Genomic DNA, 20,483 nt, shown 5'->3' with positions numbered 1-20,483 from the left:
CATCACTGTATAGGGGGGATTTTAATACAATTCCTTTACCAGCAATGCTAGATATAACTGCCAAGTAAAATAGTCTAATACAGTCCACAGTGATTGGCTAATAGGCAATTTAAACATGTATTTCATAAAATATATACAGAATGACCCACATGCCAGAACTGTTTGCAAAAGGGCCAATGTGTATGTTGTGGAACCAACTGCATGGACACTGAGATAAAACAAAAATCAAATATATAAAGCTAGCATTCTAATCACTTACCCAAAAATCATTGTTCTGAAACTTAATTGTACATGTCAGTATGATATTTCACGGTGAGAGACCATTATAATCAGACCAGAGTAATCTTTCACAGGCAGTAACATTGCCAATTTCTGGCCTCTCTCTAAGCTTGCACCATTTAGAACAAAGGTCCCTTTTCAGTGCTGATTTAGTTGATAATAACTAACTCAGTAACAACCACAATGAATTTGGGATTGTTTTGAAACTATGGCAGAATTCTAAGTTGGTGAGATGTGGTAAACAGTGATATTATGGTGGTGTACATGGTGGTGTACATTTCTACTAATGTAAGCTGTACAATGTAGATTATAACTTTCAGTAACATGTGGGTGCTTTAGAAACAACCATTATAATTCAAACCAGTGATAGGATCTAGCATATGGAGAAAACACCTCTCAAAAATTTTAGTTACCTGATGGGATTAATTGATGCTATACTGTAAATTTATATGAATGTTGCTGAGTCAGTATTAACAAAAAATTGTGTTATAAATAAATCTTAAAAATTTTTGCAACCAGAATTGGTTCCACATCTCCACTCAATAAATAATTGCACTGATCTCTTTAAAAGGGATGAAAACAGGAAACACGCCCAAACTCCCTGAAATTCTACTTTAATATATAACGTCATAGCAATATTATGATATTTCAAAAGTAGCTAAGTGCAGTAGAATTACTAATTATTTAGAAATCATACTTTGCAAAAATAGCACTCTTGAATAGTTAACCATTCCCCTTCTCTGCTCTACTCCTGGTACCGTTTTGCACTCAAGGTCCATGTGCTCCGGAAAACATTTCATCTTATACTACACCTCTGTAAAAAGACCACTCAGACAGCAGGTTCTTGTTGTCCCTATGAATTCGTCCTTTAAAGATTTTTGGGATGTTTTGCTGTGCCAAAAAGTGTCAAAAACAGGTAATTGTTATCTTGTGAAGACACAGTGCATTCCTTTTAAAAATTCTTTTCTGTATTTATATCTTAGAATGTTACATTCTTAAAGTCCAAAGCAGAAATAATGTGGTAGCACTGTGAAACTGTTGCACGGTGTTTCACAAAAAATTCACTGGAAAATTTGAACATAAAAGGAAAAAGTGTAGTTTAAAATAAAATTCACAACCAAATGAAACATTGCACACTCTTTGAGGACTTGAGGGTGTCATACTTCATGTCTCATGGCACTTTGCTACTGCACTGCAGGGCAGGATTTTTTTGGATGGCAGAGTTTCTGTAGAATTGTTGTGATATACATTTCCACTGATTACAGCAAGAAGATTAATATTAAGGATTACTAACCGCAGATAAGACTTCTATCTTCATTTACAGAGCTCCAGCAGAGCTAATGATAGCAACCAAGGGCTGCGACAAGCCTGAATCAGATGTGGGGTGGGGTTTAAGGTTGTGGTGGTGGTGGTCTTACAGCAGAGATATGAAGCTTTGGGATGTTGGAGAGGTAATGATCAAGAGATGGGGTGAGGACCAAACCTAATAGGGGTGCGGTCATCGATCAATGTGGAAAAGGGAGTCCTTAAGGGATGTTTTACTGCCATACATCCCCATCCCCTAAGCAGTGAGATCTGCTAGGCTTTCTTCTGTCCCCAAGTATCACTCACCAGCATCAGAATCTCCATATCCCTCATTCTGTGAAAGAACAATAAAACTGACCATTGAAGCTTTAAATGACGGCCTATCTGCTATTCTCTGCAGCAGAGAAATCCAAGGATTAATAACTTTCCAAATGAAGACATTTCTTCTAATTTTCAATCTAAGGATCAGCCCTTATCTTTACACAATGCCCATGTTTTGAATTTCCTAACTAGCAGAAACCTTTCAGTTTCTACCCTGGTAAATGACTACAGTGAGATTATCTCTCATTTTTTTAATTCTGGGACTAGTTATCCAGAACGTCAGGCTCTAATGTTCTGGGGACATGGGTTTGAATTCCACCATGGCAGGTTTTTAAAAACTTAATCATGAGATATGAGTGTTGCTGGCTGGGGCAGAATCTATTGTCCATGCCTAGTAGCCCCTTGAGTAGATGATAGTAAGCTGCCTTCTTGAATCACTGATGTCCATGTGCTGTTATGAAGGGAATTCCCCAATTTGGACCCAATGACACTGAAGGAACTGGGATATATTTCCAAAGTGACACAGTAGTTAGCACTGCTGCCTCACACTCTCTTCCAACCTCTTCTGTCAGGCAGAAGATACAGATGCCTGAACACCTGCACCAGTAAGTTCAAGGACAGCTTACTTTATAAGATTATTGAATGAACTTTCTAGCCTCAAATACTGCTGATCTAGCTAATGTTGATTTCTATTGTATGCCCTGTGCAATGTTACTCCTATGTCAAAGGGATGGCATGATGGCTCAGTGGTTAGCACTGCTGCCTCACAGCACCAGTGTCCCAGGTTTGATTCCAGCCTCGGGTGACTGTGTGGAATTTGCACATTCTCCCCGTATCTGCGTGGGTTTCCTCTGGGTGCTCCAGTTTCCTCCCACAGTCCAAAGATGTGCAGGTCAGGTGAATTGGCCATGCTAAATTGCCCATAGTGTTAGGTGCATTAGTCAGAAGGAAATGGATCTGGGTGGGTTACTCTTCGGAGGGTCAGTGTGGACTGGTTGGGTTAAAGAGCCTGTTTCCACACTGAAGGGAATCTAATCTAAATTTTTGTTCTGTACATCATTGCTTACTGTGATCTGCCATACTGCTCGTAAACAAAGTTTTTCATTGTACTTCGGTACACATGACAATAAATAAATCAAAATTCAATAAATAAAGAGACCTGGAGCTGGACTTAATGTAGCATGTTGCGGCTCTTCATTGAAGGAGAGGCTGCATACCAGTCTCCTGGTGGTGAGCTACAACCAGGTGAGGAAGAATGAATCGGCTTCCTTCTTGTTAATCCCCTATCAGTTGGTCACAACATTTTATTTATTTTTAACCTGTAACTACCACATTTCAATTAAAACAGAGTATTAGTTAAAACTAACAAGCTAATTACAAGGTTTGCTTGACATGGATATAAAAGAGACAATTTTTACCCACTGACTCTAAGAAAATTAAAATGCACCATCAAACACACGTGCACACATAAACATAGGTACAAGGTTTAAAAGGAGAGTGTCTGGTATACACAAGGGCTATGCAATTCAAAAGTACTCAAAGTCTTTGAACTGCTAAATTTTTAATAGGAGACCACAATTGTTTAGTTGTTGACTTGTGGTAAAATTTGTAGATAACTTTGATTTCTTCGTGCATGGATATTTTCTCAATTTATGTTTCCATTTAATGTTGTCTTTAGAGAGGCTGAGAGAAATGGAGAATGAGAAGTTTCCAAAACTTTTGCTTCAAATTCCTTTTCTCTACTTTCTGTTCTGCCAAGCAGCTGCTATAATATATTCACATGTCTAGCTCCTTTGTCTTTTCAAGCCAGCAAATTAGGTGTCACGTTCATTTTCCAATATATGAAATCATACAAATATGAATTAAAATTTGCTAATGCTCAATTGCCTGGTTTTAATGTTGTTATAAAATATGATAATTTCACATGAATCTCCCTGACTTGGTTTTTTCTGTGGTCACCCATCTTAGGCCAGTATTTGTTCTTTTTAAAGAAGTATTTTAGTCTGTAAAAGATCTCAGGTATAACAGTCAGATGATGGAAGCTAAAATTTTATAGTCTATATTCAACCAACTGATGGAAGAATCCTGTGATTAAGATAGAAGCAGGAATGGGCCCATGGGAGAAAGATGCCTGTTGATGGTATTTTGTCAATGTAGTTCATTTTTAAAATACTCATTCATTGGATGTGGGCATCTTTTATTGCCTGTCCCAAGTTGTCCTTGGGAAAGTAGTGGTGAGCTGACTTCCTGAACTTGTCCAGTCCATTTGGGGTAGATGCCTCTAAAACGTTGTTAGGGAGTTCAGGATTTTAAGCCGGTGACACGAAAGGAATAACTAGATATTTCCAAGTCAGAATGGTGAGTGGCTTAGGGGGTACTTGTAGGTGGTTCACCTGTATTAATCGCCCTTGACTTTGTACAGGGTATTAAGTCTCGGTTTGAAATGAACTTTTTTAGAAGCCATGGTAAATTTCTGCAGTGTACTTTGTAGATGGTATACATTGCTTCTACTGAGCATTATTGAACCAGTTGACATCAACCATTCTTGAGCTCACCAGATTTAATGATAGTTCAGGGAATGGCATGTTTTCCCATACCACCAGAAATCGTCCAGGCAAATCCAGCATTTAGAAAGAGCACGGTCATCCTCCCTTACCTTCCCCACCCTCACGCTCATGTGATCTCTCCCCATTACCTCATGCCATACTCACTCACCTAACCTGGGTCCCTCGGCAATCCTAGGTCTCTCCAAATGCATGGTAGTGATTGTCATGGGAGGCTGCTGATCTTGGATTAGCTCAGACCTCTGAATGTGCACATTTCTTCACCTTGGCACCTAAATTTGAAGAAAGCCTGATAGTGGCAGCAGTCAGACTCCCCATCAGAAGCATTATGGGTTTCCCACTGCTTCTCCATCTAGGTCAGGTGGTCAAAAGTTATATCAGAGGTAGATCTTAAGCAGTGACTTAAATAAGAAAAAAGTGAGACGAAGGTGGAGAGATGAGGAAATCAATTCAAAAACTCTTGGACATGGCAATTAAAGAAATGGCCACTAATGGTGGACAAATCATTGATATAGTATCAAGAAAGGCAATGGTCCTGGCATCCTTGGGAACAGCACTGTCTACCAGCTCAAATGTAAAATATAACTATTTGCCACTACCTGATCTTTTTCTGTCCTTAAGTAATTTTATTTCTATCCAAGTTTTAGTGGCTCACCTACTGCATGAACCACAGCTGTGCTAACCAGACCTTTATGTGTTACTTTGATAAATGCTCTATAATATCCATAGAGTCAATTTCCAGTGCATTCTCTTCATCAAGCTTCACTGTCAATTTGTTTAAAAATACAATTTAATTAGTCTAGCACACCACTTCTTACAAATCCCATTAACTCTTCTTAATAAACTCAAACTTTTTCAGGTGATTGTTGATTCTTTTTCCACAATCACGGGTTCTAAAACCTTACCCATTATTTTCGTCAAACTAACTGACCTCGTTAAGATTATCCTTAAACCCTTTCTCAAATAAGGGTTTCACATTTGCCCTCTCCAATTCTTTGAGATTTTCACATACCTAGGGAACATTAGAAGATTATGGCAAGCCTTTGTACTGTCTCCATTCCCACTTCATTTAAAAATCGGATGTCAGCCATTCAAAACCAGTGACTGACTTACTCTCAGTGTATCCACGTTTCCAGTTCCTATTGCTGATTAGTTCCAGAATGATTCTGACAGCTTTCTGACAGCCTTCTTTTCCTTAATGAGTACTTTGTGGTTAGTAAGTTCACTGGCTGGCACGGTGGCACAGTGGTCAGCATGTGACCCGGGTTCAATTCCCGCCTCAGGCAACTGTCTGTGTGGACTTTGCACATTCTCCCAGTGTCTGCGTGAGTTGCCTCCGGTTTCCTCCCACAGTCCAAAAATGTGTGGGTTAGATGAATTGACCATGCTAAATTGCCTGTAGTGTTAGGTGAAGGGGTAAATGTAGGGGAATGGATCTGGGTGGGCTGCTCTTTGGAGGGTCGGTGTGGACTTGTTGGGCTGTAGGGCCTGTTTCCACACTGTAAGAAATCTAACTTAAAGCTTTACATAGTTAAACCATAAGTTTTGCAATCACAATTATGGTTTATGACTAAATTTGTGAAAACACAGATGGCAGAAAAGGAAATCTTACAAAGCACATAACTTAGACAAATGTAATGGGTGGAGTATCTCTCAAGAACACTGGTTTCTTGCTTAGACAGTGCTTTACAAGATTCTATAAATGGGCAACTCAAACTATTACAATGAAAGTTGGAAGTATAAACCGATTTCTTTGGAGTCCCAATTCCCATCGATCATAATAAATTGGAAATTTAACCAAATTGACAATATAGCTATTTATTATGTCTCAGACAATATCGAGTTTAATCTTAGGAACAATTCAGCCAAGTTTCCTTTACATAGAACATTACAGCACAGCACAGGCCCTTTGGCCCTCGATGTTGTGCCAACCTGTGGAACCAATCTGCAGCCCATGCAACCTACACTATTCCATTCTAGTCCAGGTCTATCCAATGACCATTTAAATCCCTTTAAGGTTGGTGAGTCTACTGTTGTTGCAGGCAGTGCGTTCCATGCCCCTACTACTCTGAGTAAAGAGACCACCTCTGACATCTGTCCTACATCTATCACCCCTCAATTTAAAGTAAAGTCCCCTCATGCTAGTCATCACCATCTGAGGAAAAAAGCTCCCACCGTCCAAACTATTTAACCCTCCGATTTTCTTATATGTCTCAATTAAGTCACCTCTCAACCTTCCTCTCTCTAATGAAAACAGCATCAAGTCCCTTAGCCGGTCCTTGCAAGACCTTCCCTCCATGCCAGGCAACATCCTAGCATATCTCCTCTGAACCCTTTCCAAAGCTTCCACATCCTTCCTATATTGCGGTGACCAGAAACCCTAACCAACTTACCATATATCAAAGAAGTTTCAGAAATGACAGCCAGACTACTGAGACCCCTCGGAATCCTAGTAGCACATAAACCCACCAACACTCTCAAACAAAAACTAACAAACTTAAAAGACCCAGTACAACCCATGGACAAAACCAACGTCATCTATAAAATTCCATGCAAGGACTGCCACAAAAAGACACGACCCCCTCTTCCTCGTAGCCCTGCACACGGATGAAAAAAACCACCATTTCGACTGGGACAACACATCTATTCTGGGACAGGCTAAGCAAAGACATGCCAAAGAATTCCTAGAGGCCTGGCACTCCAACCACACCACCATAAACAAACACATAGATCTAGATGCCATCTATCAACCCCTCAGAAAACGAACAGGAAATTACATCACCACAAACCCCAGAAACCCCATCCAGGAGAAAGATATAAATAGAAAGCAGGAGACAACATCTTCGCTTCACTTGGAGGTCGCCACTGATGATGTTACCTAGTCAGGTAATGAAATGTCTGGATATCAAACCTACAGCTCAGCGAGCAAACCTACGCCCTGACCAATACTGTACGCAATACTCCAAATATGGTCGCACCAGTGTTTTGTACAGCTGCAGCATGATCTCACGGTTTTGAAACTCAATCCCCCTACCAGTAAAAGCTAACACACCGTATGCCTTCTTAACAATCAAATTAACCCAGGCAGCAACTTTCAAGGATCTATGTACCTGGACACCAAGATCTCTGCTCATTTACACTACCAAGAATCTTACCATTATCCCAGTACTCTGCATTCTTGTTACTCTTTCCAAAGTGAATCACCTCATACTTTTCCGCATTAAACTCCATTTGTCACCCGCAGCCCAGCTCTGCAGCTTATCTATGTCCCTCTGTAACCTACAACATCTTTCGTCACTATCCACAACTCTACTGACCTTAGCATCATCCACATATTTACCATCCCAACCTTCCATGCCCTCAAGCAGGTCATTTGTATAAATGACAAACGACAGTGAAACCAAAACAGATCCTTGCGGTACACCACTAGTAACTGAACTCCAGGATGAATATTTCCCATCAACTACTATCCTCTGACTTCATTCAGCTAGTCAATTTCTGATCCAAACCACTAAATCACCCTTAATCTAATGCCTCCCTATTTTGTGCAATAGCCTATCGTGGGGAACCTTATCAAACGCCTTACTGAAATCCATGTATGCCACATCAACTGCTTTACCCTCATCCACCTGTTCTGTCACCTTCTCAAAAATTCAATAAGATTTGTGAGGCACAACCTACCCTTCACAAAACACTGTTGACCATCCCTAATCAAATTATTCCTCTCTAGATGATTATAAATGTTCCCTCTTATAATCCTTTCCAATACTGTACCCACAACCAAAGTGAGGCTCACAGGTCTAAAATTTCCAGAGTTGTCTGTACTCCCCTTCTTGTACAAAGGAACATTTGCTATCCCCTAGTCTTCTGGCACTATTTCTTTAGACAATGATGACATATAGATCAAAGCCCAAAGGCTTGTAAATCTTCTCCATGGCTTCCCAGAGAATCCTAGGACAAATCCCATCTGGCCCAGGGGACTGACTATTTTTACACTTTCCAGAATTTCTACCACCTCCTCCTTATGCACCTCAATCCCATCAGGTCTAGTAGCCTGTATCTCAGTATTTTCCTCGCCACATTGTCTTTTTCTAGTGTGAATACTCATGAAAAGTATTCATTTAGCACTTCCCCTATCTTGTCTGACTCCATGCACAACTTCCCACTACTATGCTTGATTGGCCCTAATCTTACACTAGTCATTTTTTTTATTACTGATAGAGCAAAAGAAAGCCTTGGGGTTTTCCTTGATCCTATCCGCCAATGACTTCTCACGATGCCTCCATCAGCTCTTGTTAGTTCTCTCTTTAGGTCGTTCCTGGCTAACCTGTAACTCTCAAGCACCCCGAGTCATCACATCTCATTCTATCATAAACCTTCTTTTTCCTCTTGACAAGAGATTCAATTTCCTTAGTAAACCATGGCTCCTGCGCTCAAAAACTTCCTCTCTGCCTGATTGGTACATATTTATCAAGGACCTGCAATAACTGGTCCTTGATTAAGCTCTAAATTTCAATTATGCCCATCCCCTGCAGTTTTTCTCCCCCCCCATCCTAAATCTTGCCTAATTACATCACGGTTGCCTTTCCCCTAGCTATAACTCTTGCCCTGCTGTATATACCTACCCCCTTCCATCACTAAAGTAAACATAACCAAATTGTGGTCACTATCACCAAAGTGCTCACCTACTTCCAAATCTAATACCTGGTCAGGTTTATTACTCAGTACCAAATCTAATATGGCCTCGCCCCTTGTTGGCCTGTCTATGTACTGTCAGGAAACTCTCCTGCACACATTGGACAAAAACTGACCCATCTAAAAGTACTTGAACTATAGTATTCCCAGTCATTATTTGGAAAGTTGAAGTCCCCCATAACAACTACCCTATCACTCTTGCTCCTGTCAAGGATCATCTTTGCTATCCGATCCTCTACATCTCTGGAACTATTTGGAGGCCTATAGAAAACTCCCAACAGGGTAACCACTCCTTTATGTTTCTAATGTCAGCTCAAACTACCTCAGTAGACGAGTCCCCAAACATCCTTTCTGCAACCGTAATACTGTCCTTGATTAACTGTGCCACACCACCCCCTCTTTTACCATTTTCTCTGTTCTTACTGAAACATCTAAATCCCGGAACCTGTGATAACCATTCCTGTCCCTGCTCTACCCATGTCTGAAATGGCCACAACATCAAAATCCTAGGTACCAACCCATGCTGCAAGTTCACCCACCTTATTCCAGATGCTCCTGGCGCTGAAGTAGACACACTTCAAACTAACTTCTTGCCTGCCGGTGCCTTCTTGCGATCTTGAAGTTTAAATCTGACTTCACTACTCTCATCCTGCCGTATACTTGAACTACATTTTTGGTTCTCATCCCCCTGTTGAATTAGTTTAAACCCACCTAAAGAGCATTCGCAATTTTCCCTTCCGGATATTGGTGCCCCTCTGGTTCAGGTGTAGATCATCCTGTTTGTAGAGGTCCCACCTACTCCAAAATGAGCCCCAGTTATCCAAAATCCTCCCTCAAGCACCATTCCTTAAGCCATGTGTTCAAGTCCTCTTTTTCAGTATGCCTTGTCTTGCTAGTATGTGGCATGGGCAACAAACCAAAGATAACAACTCTGTTTGTTCTAGCTCTAAGCTTCCACCCTAGCTCCCTGAATTTCTGCTTTAAATTCCCATCTTTCTTTCTACCTATGTCGTTGGTGTCTATGTGGACCACAACTTGGGGCTGCTTCTCCTCCCCCTCAAAGATCCCGAAAACATGATCAGAGACATCATGAACCCTGGCAACTGGGAGGTAATACACCAACCATGAGTCTCTCTTATTCCCACAGAAATTCATGTCTGTCTCCCTAACTATGGAGCCCCCAGTGACTAATGCTCTGCTCCTTTTCCCCTTTCCCTTCTGAGCAACAGGGATAGACTCCGTGCTAGAGACCTGTTCCCCATTGCTTACCCCTGATAAGTACCTCTCATCCCACCTCCATCAATAGTATCCAAAACTGTAATACTTGTTGTTGAGGGGAATGGCCACAGGGGATCTCTGAACTTCTGCTGGTTCCCTTTCCATCCCCGATGGTAACCCATCTATCTTCATCTTTTATCTGAGGTGTGACTACCTCCTTGTAACTCCTCTCAATAACTCCCTCCGCCTCCCAAATGATCCAAAGTTCATCCAGCTCCAGTTCCCTAACGCGGTTTTCGAGGAGCTGGAATTGGGTGCAATTCCACAGATGCAGTCAGCAGCGACAGTGATCCTTACCTCCCACATTCTGCAGGATGAACTTTGTCAATAAAGAATAATCAGTTTATTAAAAATAAAACTCAAGCAAACAGACAAAGCTTATTGACAATAAAAGGACTTAGTCTGTGAAACGATAGAATTTTATTCTAACATCTAAAAATTAACATAAGACAAAAATGGGTAACAGACAAAGTTTGAGTAAACACCCCACAGAACAATTTAAATAGCAAATGCTTGTGTTCAGTTAAGACTCACCCTCAAGTAATGCATCTCACCTTTTATGTTTCTTCCTGATGGGCCCACCCATATGAAATATGGATCCACTAATTCTTTTTCTGAAAGCTCCTGAGTTGTACACAGAAGAGCTGGACTGTCATGGTACATCTTCACATAAACTTTTACTACAAAAGAGTTAGTGAAGATTATCAATAATGAATAGTTGTATTATCTGTAAGGTTACATGTATCATGTAACTGATTAACCAAAAGTTGAAAAATATCATTATCTACATCTCTTTGTACAAATTCTCTCTCGCTTTACACTGTCTACTGAAAATATTAATTCACACTGCAGTGCTCCAGATCCAGAGGTGGGAAGCGAACATAATTCGGTGGGATTATTGATGGTCCAGAATCCTGCCTCTTCCCACCTTTGCCCAAACCAAATTCTGGGTAAGAAGGACCAAGCTCCATCTTTCACCCTGCCACCAGCTAAGGTGTGAAAGTGGTCAATTATTGACTGGGTGTGGGGTGTCCTCTCTCAGCAGGTGGCTGCTGAGAGCCACCTTTCTGCTCTTGCTTCTCAGTCTCTTGCTCCTCTCTGTGACAACACCCTATCAGAGCTGCCCTCAACCAACAAAATGTACGTTTCTCTGGAGCAAACTTACATTCTGGCTCTTAGCAAACAGAATTTCTTCATTCTGGATCCTAGTGTCAGTAGAAAGCCTGATTACCAGAGGGTCTGGAAGGCTTTCCCATCTTTACAGGCCATGTATTTCCCTCCTTTAAACTCTCCCATTTTTGTACCTGTCCAAAAACAGGATTACCTAGGCCTAGAGTACAGTTCTAAAGGCTCCCACTTTTTTGTCTGAATTGGAACAGCAACATGTCAGTAGCAGGTTAAGTCATTCTGACATTTTTATTCTCTCCCTGACTTGAAACATCCACACTTTCCAGCAGAGGTCACTAGACAGCAATTCAGAACAATTTACCTAGCAACACTGAGGCCAACTGGAAATAACTTCCAGCTGAAATCTGTTAACATGACACACAGGAAACGAAACCTCAGATTGTGTTGTCTGCACATTTTATTATCTACATCTCTGAAAATAAATTATCAGGCACGTCTGTGTCTAGGATACGAAGAATTTCAGGGTTGTTTGACAGATGAATGCAGCAGCTCCAAATAATTGTTACCAATACAACCACTCTCTTCAGGTGATCTTCAAACATGTGAACTGAAATATATAGTAAACAAGATGTGAGGGAGATAGATATACTAACACTTATTGATTCATTGCCACAAATACTGGAATATTCTGATATACTGTAAGACAAAGACTGTTACAACAGAGCAAACAGTAAATGAAATACTAAGGATACTAAGACAATGCAGGCACTGAGGCAATAATATGGAAATAAGGCAGTAGCAGCACAATTGTCAATTTAGCTCCAACACTTCTGTTTTGTTGCCAGCAGTAACAGTCATGGCAGACACTCAATGTAGTTGATGTGTAAGTTCAATGAAGGATTAACAAATAAGTAGTATTAAAATTGGTCAGATGAGAATGAGTGTTAAATAACAAGGGTCAGATGCAACAGTAACATTTAAGAAACAGAATCCAATGTACTCATATATTCTGAGAGGTGGAAGATTTAGGAATTGTTTTGCATCAAAGAAGTTAAATTGGTCGTATTGTCTGTGCCACCTCCATTCTTTGTCCCGATAAACCATTAACCCCTTTCTTTCTAAGTATCCTATCTATCATTATTTTGTTACATTATTTATTTCCTTTAATTTTCAGATTTTGCATCATGTACATTCTCACCAAGATGACATGTGCCAGTCACTATCATGTTTCTCCCAATCTTACTTTTAGTTACCTGGTCTGTTGCTATTGCCATAGATTTCTTGGATATATTCAGCATGTGTGATGTCAATTACTTCAATGGCTCTGCCTGCTTAAACAATAAACAGTAACCATTATAATATCATTGCCTACAGCATTTTATTTAGATCTTTAAAAGTAATTGACAGATTATTTGTCTATTGAGTCTTCACGGTGACACATCTGTAAACCTTAAACACACAGAATAACAGGACAGATTTAGAAATGACAAATTTTGAAATAGTTAACTAGGAGAAAGTAAGGACTGCAGTTGCTGGAGATCAGAGTCAAAAGGTGTGGTGCTGGAAAAGTACAACCAGTCAGGCAGCATCCAAGGAGCAGGAGAGTTGACGTTTGGGGCAAGAACCCTTCATCATGAATGGGATTCCTCATGAAGAGCTTATGCTTGAAATGTCGGTTGTCCTGCTCCTCTGGTGCTGCCTGACCAGCTGTCCTTTTCCAGCACCACACTTATAGTTACTTAGTTAAGCTAACCTAACTCAAAGTTTAAATGGGCCTATAACTGGGTGAGCTGTAAACCCATCTGAAACAGCTGGAAGGCAACTGAAGTATTCAAATAGAGGTGCTATGCCAATTGCACATTCCTCCCATCTGCACCAAGTATTGAATGAACCATTAAATTAACAATCGGCTGTCCCTCAGAAAATTGTCCATTGAACTTTTTTTGGTTTTAATACTTTGATTTTTCATACATTGCATAAAAGCAAAAGGAACAATTCTAACCATGCAGAGTCAGTAGATGTCAGGCTGGCCAGGTTACATTTGAACAGATGGGAACGATGCCCACAAAAAAAGTCACCAGTACCTTCTTTCAGTTTCTCTCCAGTTAGATAAGCCCGCACATCATAGAAATAATGACAAGCTTGAAAGATCTGCAGCGAATTCTGACTGATCAAACACGAGCACCACACAAATCAAATGCCAAGAAATATAAATATTTTCATAAGATCTATGTCAGAAAGCTGGTGCGTATTTCCCAATGTGCTAAACTAGAGAGAAGAGGCATCGAAGTGATGAGTCAGAGGTAGATAAGGAGGAATCAGAGGAGGCGGAATGCAGAGAAAAGAGAATAGGGAGATGGGGAAGATACTAGATATGGGATGAGACAGTGGAAACGGGGGAAATGAGACGAATGAAAATGGAAGAATGGGTTGTAGGAAATTGGGGAAGAAGGGATGCGGATGGGAGTATGGACAACATGGAAATAGGAAGATAAGCAACAGAGGATCAAGCAGTGGTAGAAGGGGGATTGGAAAATTTAAGAATGGACGGTGGAGTACTGAGCAACAGGTGGTGGGACTGTGAGAGATTGCACAATGTGAAAATGGGTGTTGGACTATTGGGCAGTTAGAGAATTGTTGGTAAGGGAGTTAGGCAGCAGAGTATTGAGAAATGGAAATTGAGGAGTTGAACAGTGGAAAAATGGGGACTGAGCAGTAGGGGATTTAACTATGAAATCCGGATAATTAGAGACTGAAGATTGAGCAGTAGGGGATTGCAGACTGGGCAATGAGAGAACACATACATGGCATTAGACTCTAAGATACAGGAGATTTAGGCCATTCAGTCCATCTGCTCTGGCATTCAATTATGATTGATATGATTCTCAATCCCAATCTCCTTCTTTCTCCCATAACCTTTGATCCCTTATTAATCAAAAACCTACCTATCTCTGACTTAAATACACTCGGGCAGCACAGTGTCTCAGTGGTTAGCACTGCTGCCTCTCAGCACCAGGGACCTGGGTTCGATTCCAGCCTTAGGCAACAGTCTGTGTGGGCGTGGGTTTCTTCTGGGTGTTCTGTTTCCTCCCACAGTCCAAAGATATACATTTTAGGTGAATTAGCCATGCTGAATTGCCCATAGTGTTCAGGGATGTGTAGTTAGGTGCATTAACCAGGGGAACTTGTAAAGTAATAGGGTGGGTAATGGTCTCAGTGGGATACTCTTTGGAGGGTCAGTGTGAACTTGTTGGGCCTAACGAAGGGCTCTTGCCCAAAATGTCGATTCTCCTGCTCCTTGAATGCTGCTGTGCTTTTCCAGCACCACACTCTTGACTCTGACCTCCAGCATCTGCAGTCCTCACTTTCTCCTTGTTGGGCCTAATGGCCTGTTTCCAGTGTAGGGATTCTATGATTCAATTACTTGGCTTCCATAGCTTTCTGCAGCAATGGGTTCCATAGATTCACCAAAATTGGTAGAAGAAATTCCTCTTGATTTCAGTGGTGAAGGGTCATCTCTTCAATGTAAGGTTGTGCAGAATGGTCCTAGTCTCTTCTACTAGTGGAAATATTTGCTCCACGTTCACTCTATCCAGCACCCTCAGTATTCTTTAAGTTTCAATCAGATGCCCCTTCATCCTTCTAAATTCCATTTAGTACAGACTCAGTGTACTCAACTTCTCTCGTACGACAAGCCCTTCATCCCCAGATCATTCTTGCAAAACTCCTATGAACCCCCTCCAAGGCCAACACATTTTTTCTTTGAAACAGGGCCAAAACTGCTCACAATATTTGAAATGTGGCCTGATCAGAGCTTCATATATTCTCAGTAGTACATCCTTGCTGTTGTATTCAAAATAACATTGCACTTGCTTTCCTAACTGCCAAATGAACCAGTATGTTAACCTTAAGACAATCCTGAACTGGGACCCCTAAGTCCTTTTGTGCTTCATATTTCTGAAGCCTTTCACTACTTAGAAAATAGTCTGGGCCTCTATTCTTTCTACCAAAGTGCATAACCTCACAATTTCGAACATTGTATTCCATCTGCCACTTATTTGCCCATTCTTTTAGCCTCGGTGGCATACTACCTCACAGCGCCAGGGACCCTGGTTCAATTCCAGTTTTGAGTGACTGCATGGAGTGTGCATGTCATCCTACATATGGGTTTCCTTCCAGTTGCTCTGCTTTACTCCTATAATCCAAAGATGTGCAGGTTAGGAGGATTAGCCATGTTAAAAACTGTCCCACAGTGTTCAGGGATGTACAGGTTATGTGGGTTAGCCATGGTAAAAACCCCAAGTGAGGTGATACGGATGAGAAAGGAGAGATGCTTTTCGGTGGGTCAGCACAGAGTCAATGGAGAGAAAAGCCTCTTTCTGCACTGTCGGGATTCTACAATTCTGTCTAAGTTGTTTGGCAGCTTCGCTGTCCCTGTCCCTCCATCTATCTGTCATCTGTAAATTTAGCAGCAATGCCTCAGTTCCTTCATCCAATCACCCCTGTATAACATGAATAGTTGTGGTACCAACACTGAGTAGGAAAAAGGAGACTGGTCACTGAGGAATTGGGAAATGAGGGTCTGGGTAGTGTGGGATTTGAGAGTCAGGATTGGGCAATGGAGAGTGGGAAGTGAGGGTTAGGACAGTTGGGGATTGGGATCTAGGAAGTAATTCTGTTAATTATATTCTGTGGGCAATTGTGGGGGATGGGGCTCTGGGGAGTGAGGGATTCAGATCTGGTCAGGAGGGTCTGAGCAAATGGGAGTCTGGTGAATTGGGATGTGGACAGAGAAAAATTGGGATTCAACATATGGGGCTTCAGGTCAGCAAAGGTGCAGTTCTGGTGTGGATGGGGCGGAGCCAGTTGGGATGAGTCTGATGAACCTTGTGGCGCAGCAGCGTGTGGTGTTACGAGGGCTTTGGTTAACCTGCATGGGGATGCCTTGTCAGCAAGGGTTGGGGGAGGGGTGCCGACCAGCTGGGGGTTGGTGGGACCCCTGGTCAGCCAGGATGGTCAGTGGGAGTTGTCTTGGTGGGTGTGTGTGTGTGTGAAGTGCCTGGACAGTCTGGGTGGTGGTGAGCAGCTGGTCAATAGGGATGGAGGTTGGCATGGTCAGTCTCTGTAGGGGAAGGGACCTGATCAGTTCTGGGTGGGGGGTTGGGGAGAGGTCTAGTCAGTCTGAGTGGGTATCCTGGTCAGTGGGGATGGAGGTTGGCATGGTTAGTCTGGATAGGGGGTGGGGCCTGATCAGTCAGAGGGATGGATGGGAGGAAGCCGAGGAGCAAGTGAGGACTACTACAGATGCTGAAGATCAGAGTCGAACATGTGGTGCTTGAAAAGCGCAGCATCTGAGGAGAAGGAAAATCGATGTTTTGAGAATAGCCTTTCATCAGGAATGAGGCTTCTGGAGCAGGGGGAAGGTAACTGAGACTGCAATAGGTAGATGAAGGTGGGGGAGAAGGTGATCGGTCGGAGAGGAGGGTGGAGCGGATAGATGAGAAAGACAATGGACAGGTCAAAAGGGTGGTGCAGAGTTGGAGGCTTGGGACTAGGATAATGGGGGGGGGGGGGGGGTGGGGGGGCGGAGAGAAATGAGGAAACTGGTGAAATCTGCATTAATCTCGTATGGTTGAAGATTCCCAAGGCGGAAGATGGGGCGTTCTTCCTCCAGGCATTGTTGCTTAAGGTTTGGCGACGGAAGTGGCCCAGGACCTGCATATCCTTGGTGGAGTGGGAGGAGTTGAAATGTACACAGGGCAGTGGGGTTGATTGGTACGGGTGTCCCTGAAACGATCTACAAGTTGGCTTCCTGTCTCCCCGGTGTAGAGGAGACCACAACTGGGTGCAACGGATAAAGTAGATGACATTTATGGATGTACAGGTAAATTTCTGTTGGATGTGAAAGGATTGTTTAGGGCCTTGGATGGAGATGGGGGGCGGGGGCGGACGGGGAGATGTGGGTGCAGGTTTTGCACTTCCTGCGGAGGCATGGGAAGGTGTCAGAAGTGGGTGAGGGTTGGTGGGGGCATGAATCTGACAAGGGAGCCGCGAAGGGAATGGTCTCTACGAAATGCCGATTGTGATGGGGAGGGAAATAGTGGTGGGGTCTGTTTGTGGAAGTGGCAGAGGATGATACAATGCATATGGAAGTTTGTGGGGTGGAAGGTGAGAACCAGGGGGTTCTGTCCTTGTTTCATTGGGAGGGGTGGGGTTCTAGGGCAGGGGTGTGGAAGTGGAAATGTGCTGGAGGGCAGCATTGACCATGTGAGAGGTGAATTTGCCATCTATGAAGAAGGAGGCCACCTGAGATGTTCTGTGGTGGAACTAGTCATCCTGGGAACAGATGCAATGGAGGTGAAGGAATTGTGAATAAAGGATGGTATTTTTACAGAATGCAGGGTGGGAGGAGATTTAGTTCAGGTAGTTGAGGGAGTCGCTGGGTTTGTAGTAGATTAGATTAGACTTACAGTGTGGAAACAGGCCCTTCGGCCCAACAAGTCCACACCGACCCGCCGAAGCGCAACCCACCCATACCCCTACATATACCCCTTACCTAACACTATGGGCAATTTAGCATGGCCAATTCACCTGACCCGCACATCTTTGTGACTGTGGGAGGAAACCGGAGCACCCGGAGGAAACCCACGCAGACACGGGGAGAACGTGCAAACTCCACACAGTCAGTTGCCTGAGGCGGGAATTGAACCCAGGTCCCTGGCGCTGTGAGGCAGCAGTGCTAACCACTGTGCCACCGTGCCGCCCACTGTCCGTGGTTAGTTGGTTGCAGGAGATGAAGAGGTCCAGGAGAGAGAGGGAGGTGGCTGAGATGGTCCAGGTACATTTGACGTCAGGGTGAAAGGTCTTAGTGTAGTTGACGAACTGTTCGATCTCCTTGTGGGAACACAAGGTAGTGCCGATACAGTCATCGGGGTAGCGGAGGAAAAGGTGGAGCTTGGTCAGTATTGAGGGGTGGGGAAGGCCTGGTTGGTTGGGGGGGGGAGCCTGGTCAGCAGGGGTGGGGGAGGGTTGTGGTGTAGGCTGGTCAGCAGGGGTGGGGGAGCCTAGTTGGGGGGTGGCCTGGTCAGTGGGGGTGGGGGAACCTGGCTAGGGTGGGGTGGCCTGGTTAGTGGGGGTGGGGGAGAGACCCAGATCAGTGGGGATGGGGGAGCCTGGCTGGGGGGGAGGGGTGGCCGGGTCAGCAGGGGTAGGGGTGGGGGTGGGCCTGGCTGGGGCTGACCCTGGTCAGTGGGGGTGGGGTATGACCCTGGTCAGTGGGGGGTGACCCTGGTCAGTGGGGGTGGGGGTGACCCTGGTCAGTGGGGGGTGGGGTATGACCCTGGTTAGTGGGGGTGGGCTTGACCCTGGTCAGTGGGAGGGTGACCCTGGTCAGTGGGGGGGAGGGACCCTGGTCAGTGGGGGGTTGGCCTGACCCTGGTCAGTGGGGTTGGGGCTGACCCTGGTCATTGGGGGTGGGGTATGACCCTGGTCAGTGGGGGGTTGGAGCTGACCCTGGTCAGTGGGGGTGGGCTTGACCCTGGTCAGTGGGGGGGGGTGACCCTGGTCAGTGGGGGGTTGGCCCGACCCTGGTCAGTGGGGTGGGGGGGTGACCCTGGTCAGTGGGGGTTGGGGCTGACCCTGGTCAGTGGGGGTGACCCTGGTCAGTGGGGTGGGGGTGACCCTGGTCAGTGGGGGTGGGGTATGACCCTGGTCAGTGGGGGTGGGGGTGACCCTGGTCAGTGGGGGTGGGGGTGACCCTGGTCAGTGGGTGGGGGGGTGACCCTGGTCAGTGGGGTGAGGTATGACCCTGGTCAGTGGGGTGGGGGTGACCCTGGTCAGTGGGGGTGGGTTGAGCTCCAGCCCAAAGCCGGTGCGCTCAGCTGTTTATTTTCAAACCCCCTGGCAGTTGCCGTGTCCGTGCTGTGATGCACAGGCAGCGCTCTCCCGGGGAATGGCCTCTCACCTAACATGGCTGATAGCCCGATCGCCAGTGCCGCCAGCCGGAGGGCAGCGCCAGCCGCCGGGGTCCTCATGGCCGCGCACCAACCGACAGCCACCGTGCCCGCGCACCGCCCCCCCGCCACGAGCGGGAAACTCCAGGCATGCGCCACGCCGTCTCCAGCCGCCGCCCGCAACTGACCACACCCTCCCCACCCCGACAGCAAGTTGCCAGCTGGATCTTCGACGATTTTTCACCAATGGCTTCTTATTATGTTCATATGTATGGTTCAATGAATGTTTCCACAACTATTTGTTCATATTTACGTCTCAGGGTGAAGTATGCGGGTACAACTACACAGCTACATTTCTTAGCCCGCCTATTAGTGACGTCCCGCCTCCATCTGCCCCTCCCCCGCCCCACTCATGGTCACGTGCAGTGGGAACGGCCGTTTTCCTGCGCGCTGACGTCAGGACACGATTCCTGGTTGCGCTGAGACGCACGCACATCCCAGTTACGCGCTGGCGTCACGACAGAACGGAAGCGTGCGTGGAGGGATTCTCCCGCCCGTGAGTGTATCCATGTGAAAGAGCGACAGCAGCTTGACACTTCAGCCACGTGGAATCAGCAGGACAGCGACAAGGCACAGGTTAGACAGTAATAGAGCAGCATTCCTCATACACAGACACATATAGGGATTGGGAATACTTTCAGGAAACATCCTGGAGTGTTTTTTTAAGGATTTCGTGAGATTTTTTGATACTGAAATTTGAAGTGTAGGAATATGACAATAGATGGAAAACTGCACGTCTTTAAATAAAGGAGTGGGAATTAGTTATTATTCTATACAGTTACCGTTTGCTTTGTTTTAATTTCTTCCTTTAGAAGTTCCGTGCATGATTCCGGTGACGAAAACGCGATCTGATATTGGTAGAGACGTAAACAGTAGAATACAATCGATTGACAGCTCAGGA

The 20,483-nt window shown here is 44.4% G+C and overlaps 1 protein-coding gene across 1 annotated transcript in view; it reads right to left on the bottom strand.

Moving 5' to 3' along the window:
* LOC132830916 (zona pellucida-binding protein 2-like) overlaps nucleotides 1–19,876 on the bottom strand; it is a 46,156-nt gene extending 26,280 nt beyond the window's left edge. The window contains exons 1-3 of the mRNA XM_060848865.1: nucleotides 19,534–19,876; nucleotides 12,824–12,898; nucleotides 10,997–11,122 (exon numbers count right to left, since the gene is read on the bottom strand). Of these exons, the coding sequence (XP_060704848.1) occupies nucleotides 10,997–11,122; nucleotides 12,824–12,898; nucleotides 19,534–19,603 (271 nt within the window). The 5' untranslated portion in view covers nucleotides 19,604–19,876. The remainder of the gene's footprint in view (nucleotides 1–10,996; nucleotides 11,123–12,823; nucleotides 12,899–19,533) is intronic.
* Between the last annotated feature and the right edge of the window lie 607 nt (nucleotides 19,877–20,483).

The sequence above is a fragment of the Hemiscyllium ocellatum genome, chromosome 32 (assembly GCF_020745735.1).
Source record: "Hemiscyllium ocellatum isolate sHemOce1 chromosome 32, sHemOce1.pat.X.cur, whole genome shotgun sequence".
NCBI classification, from domain to species: Eukaryota; Metazoa; Chordata; class Chondrichthyes; order Orectolobiformes; family Hemiscylliidae; genus Hemiscyllium; species Hemiscyllium ocellatum.
This window is presented reverse-complemented; position numbering and strand designations above follow the sequence as displayed.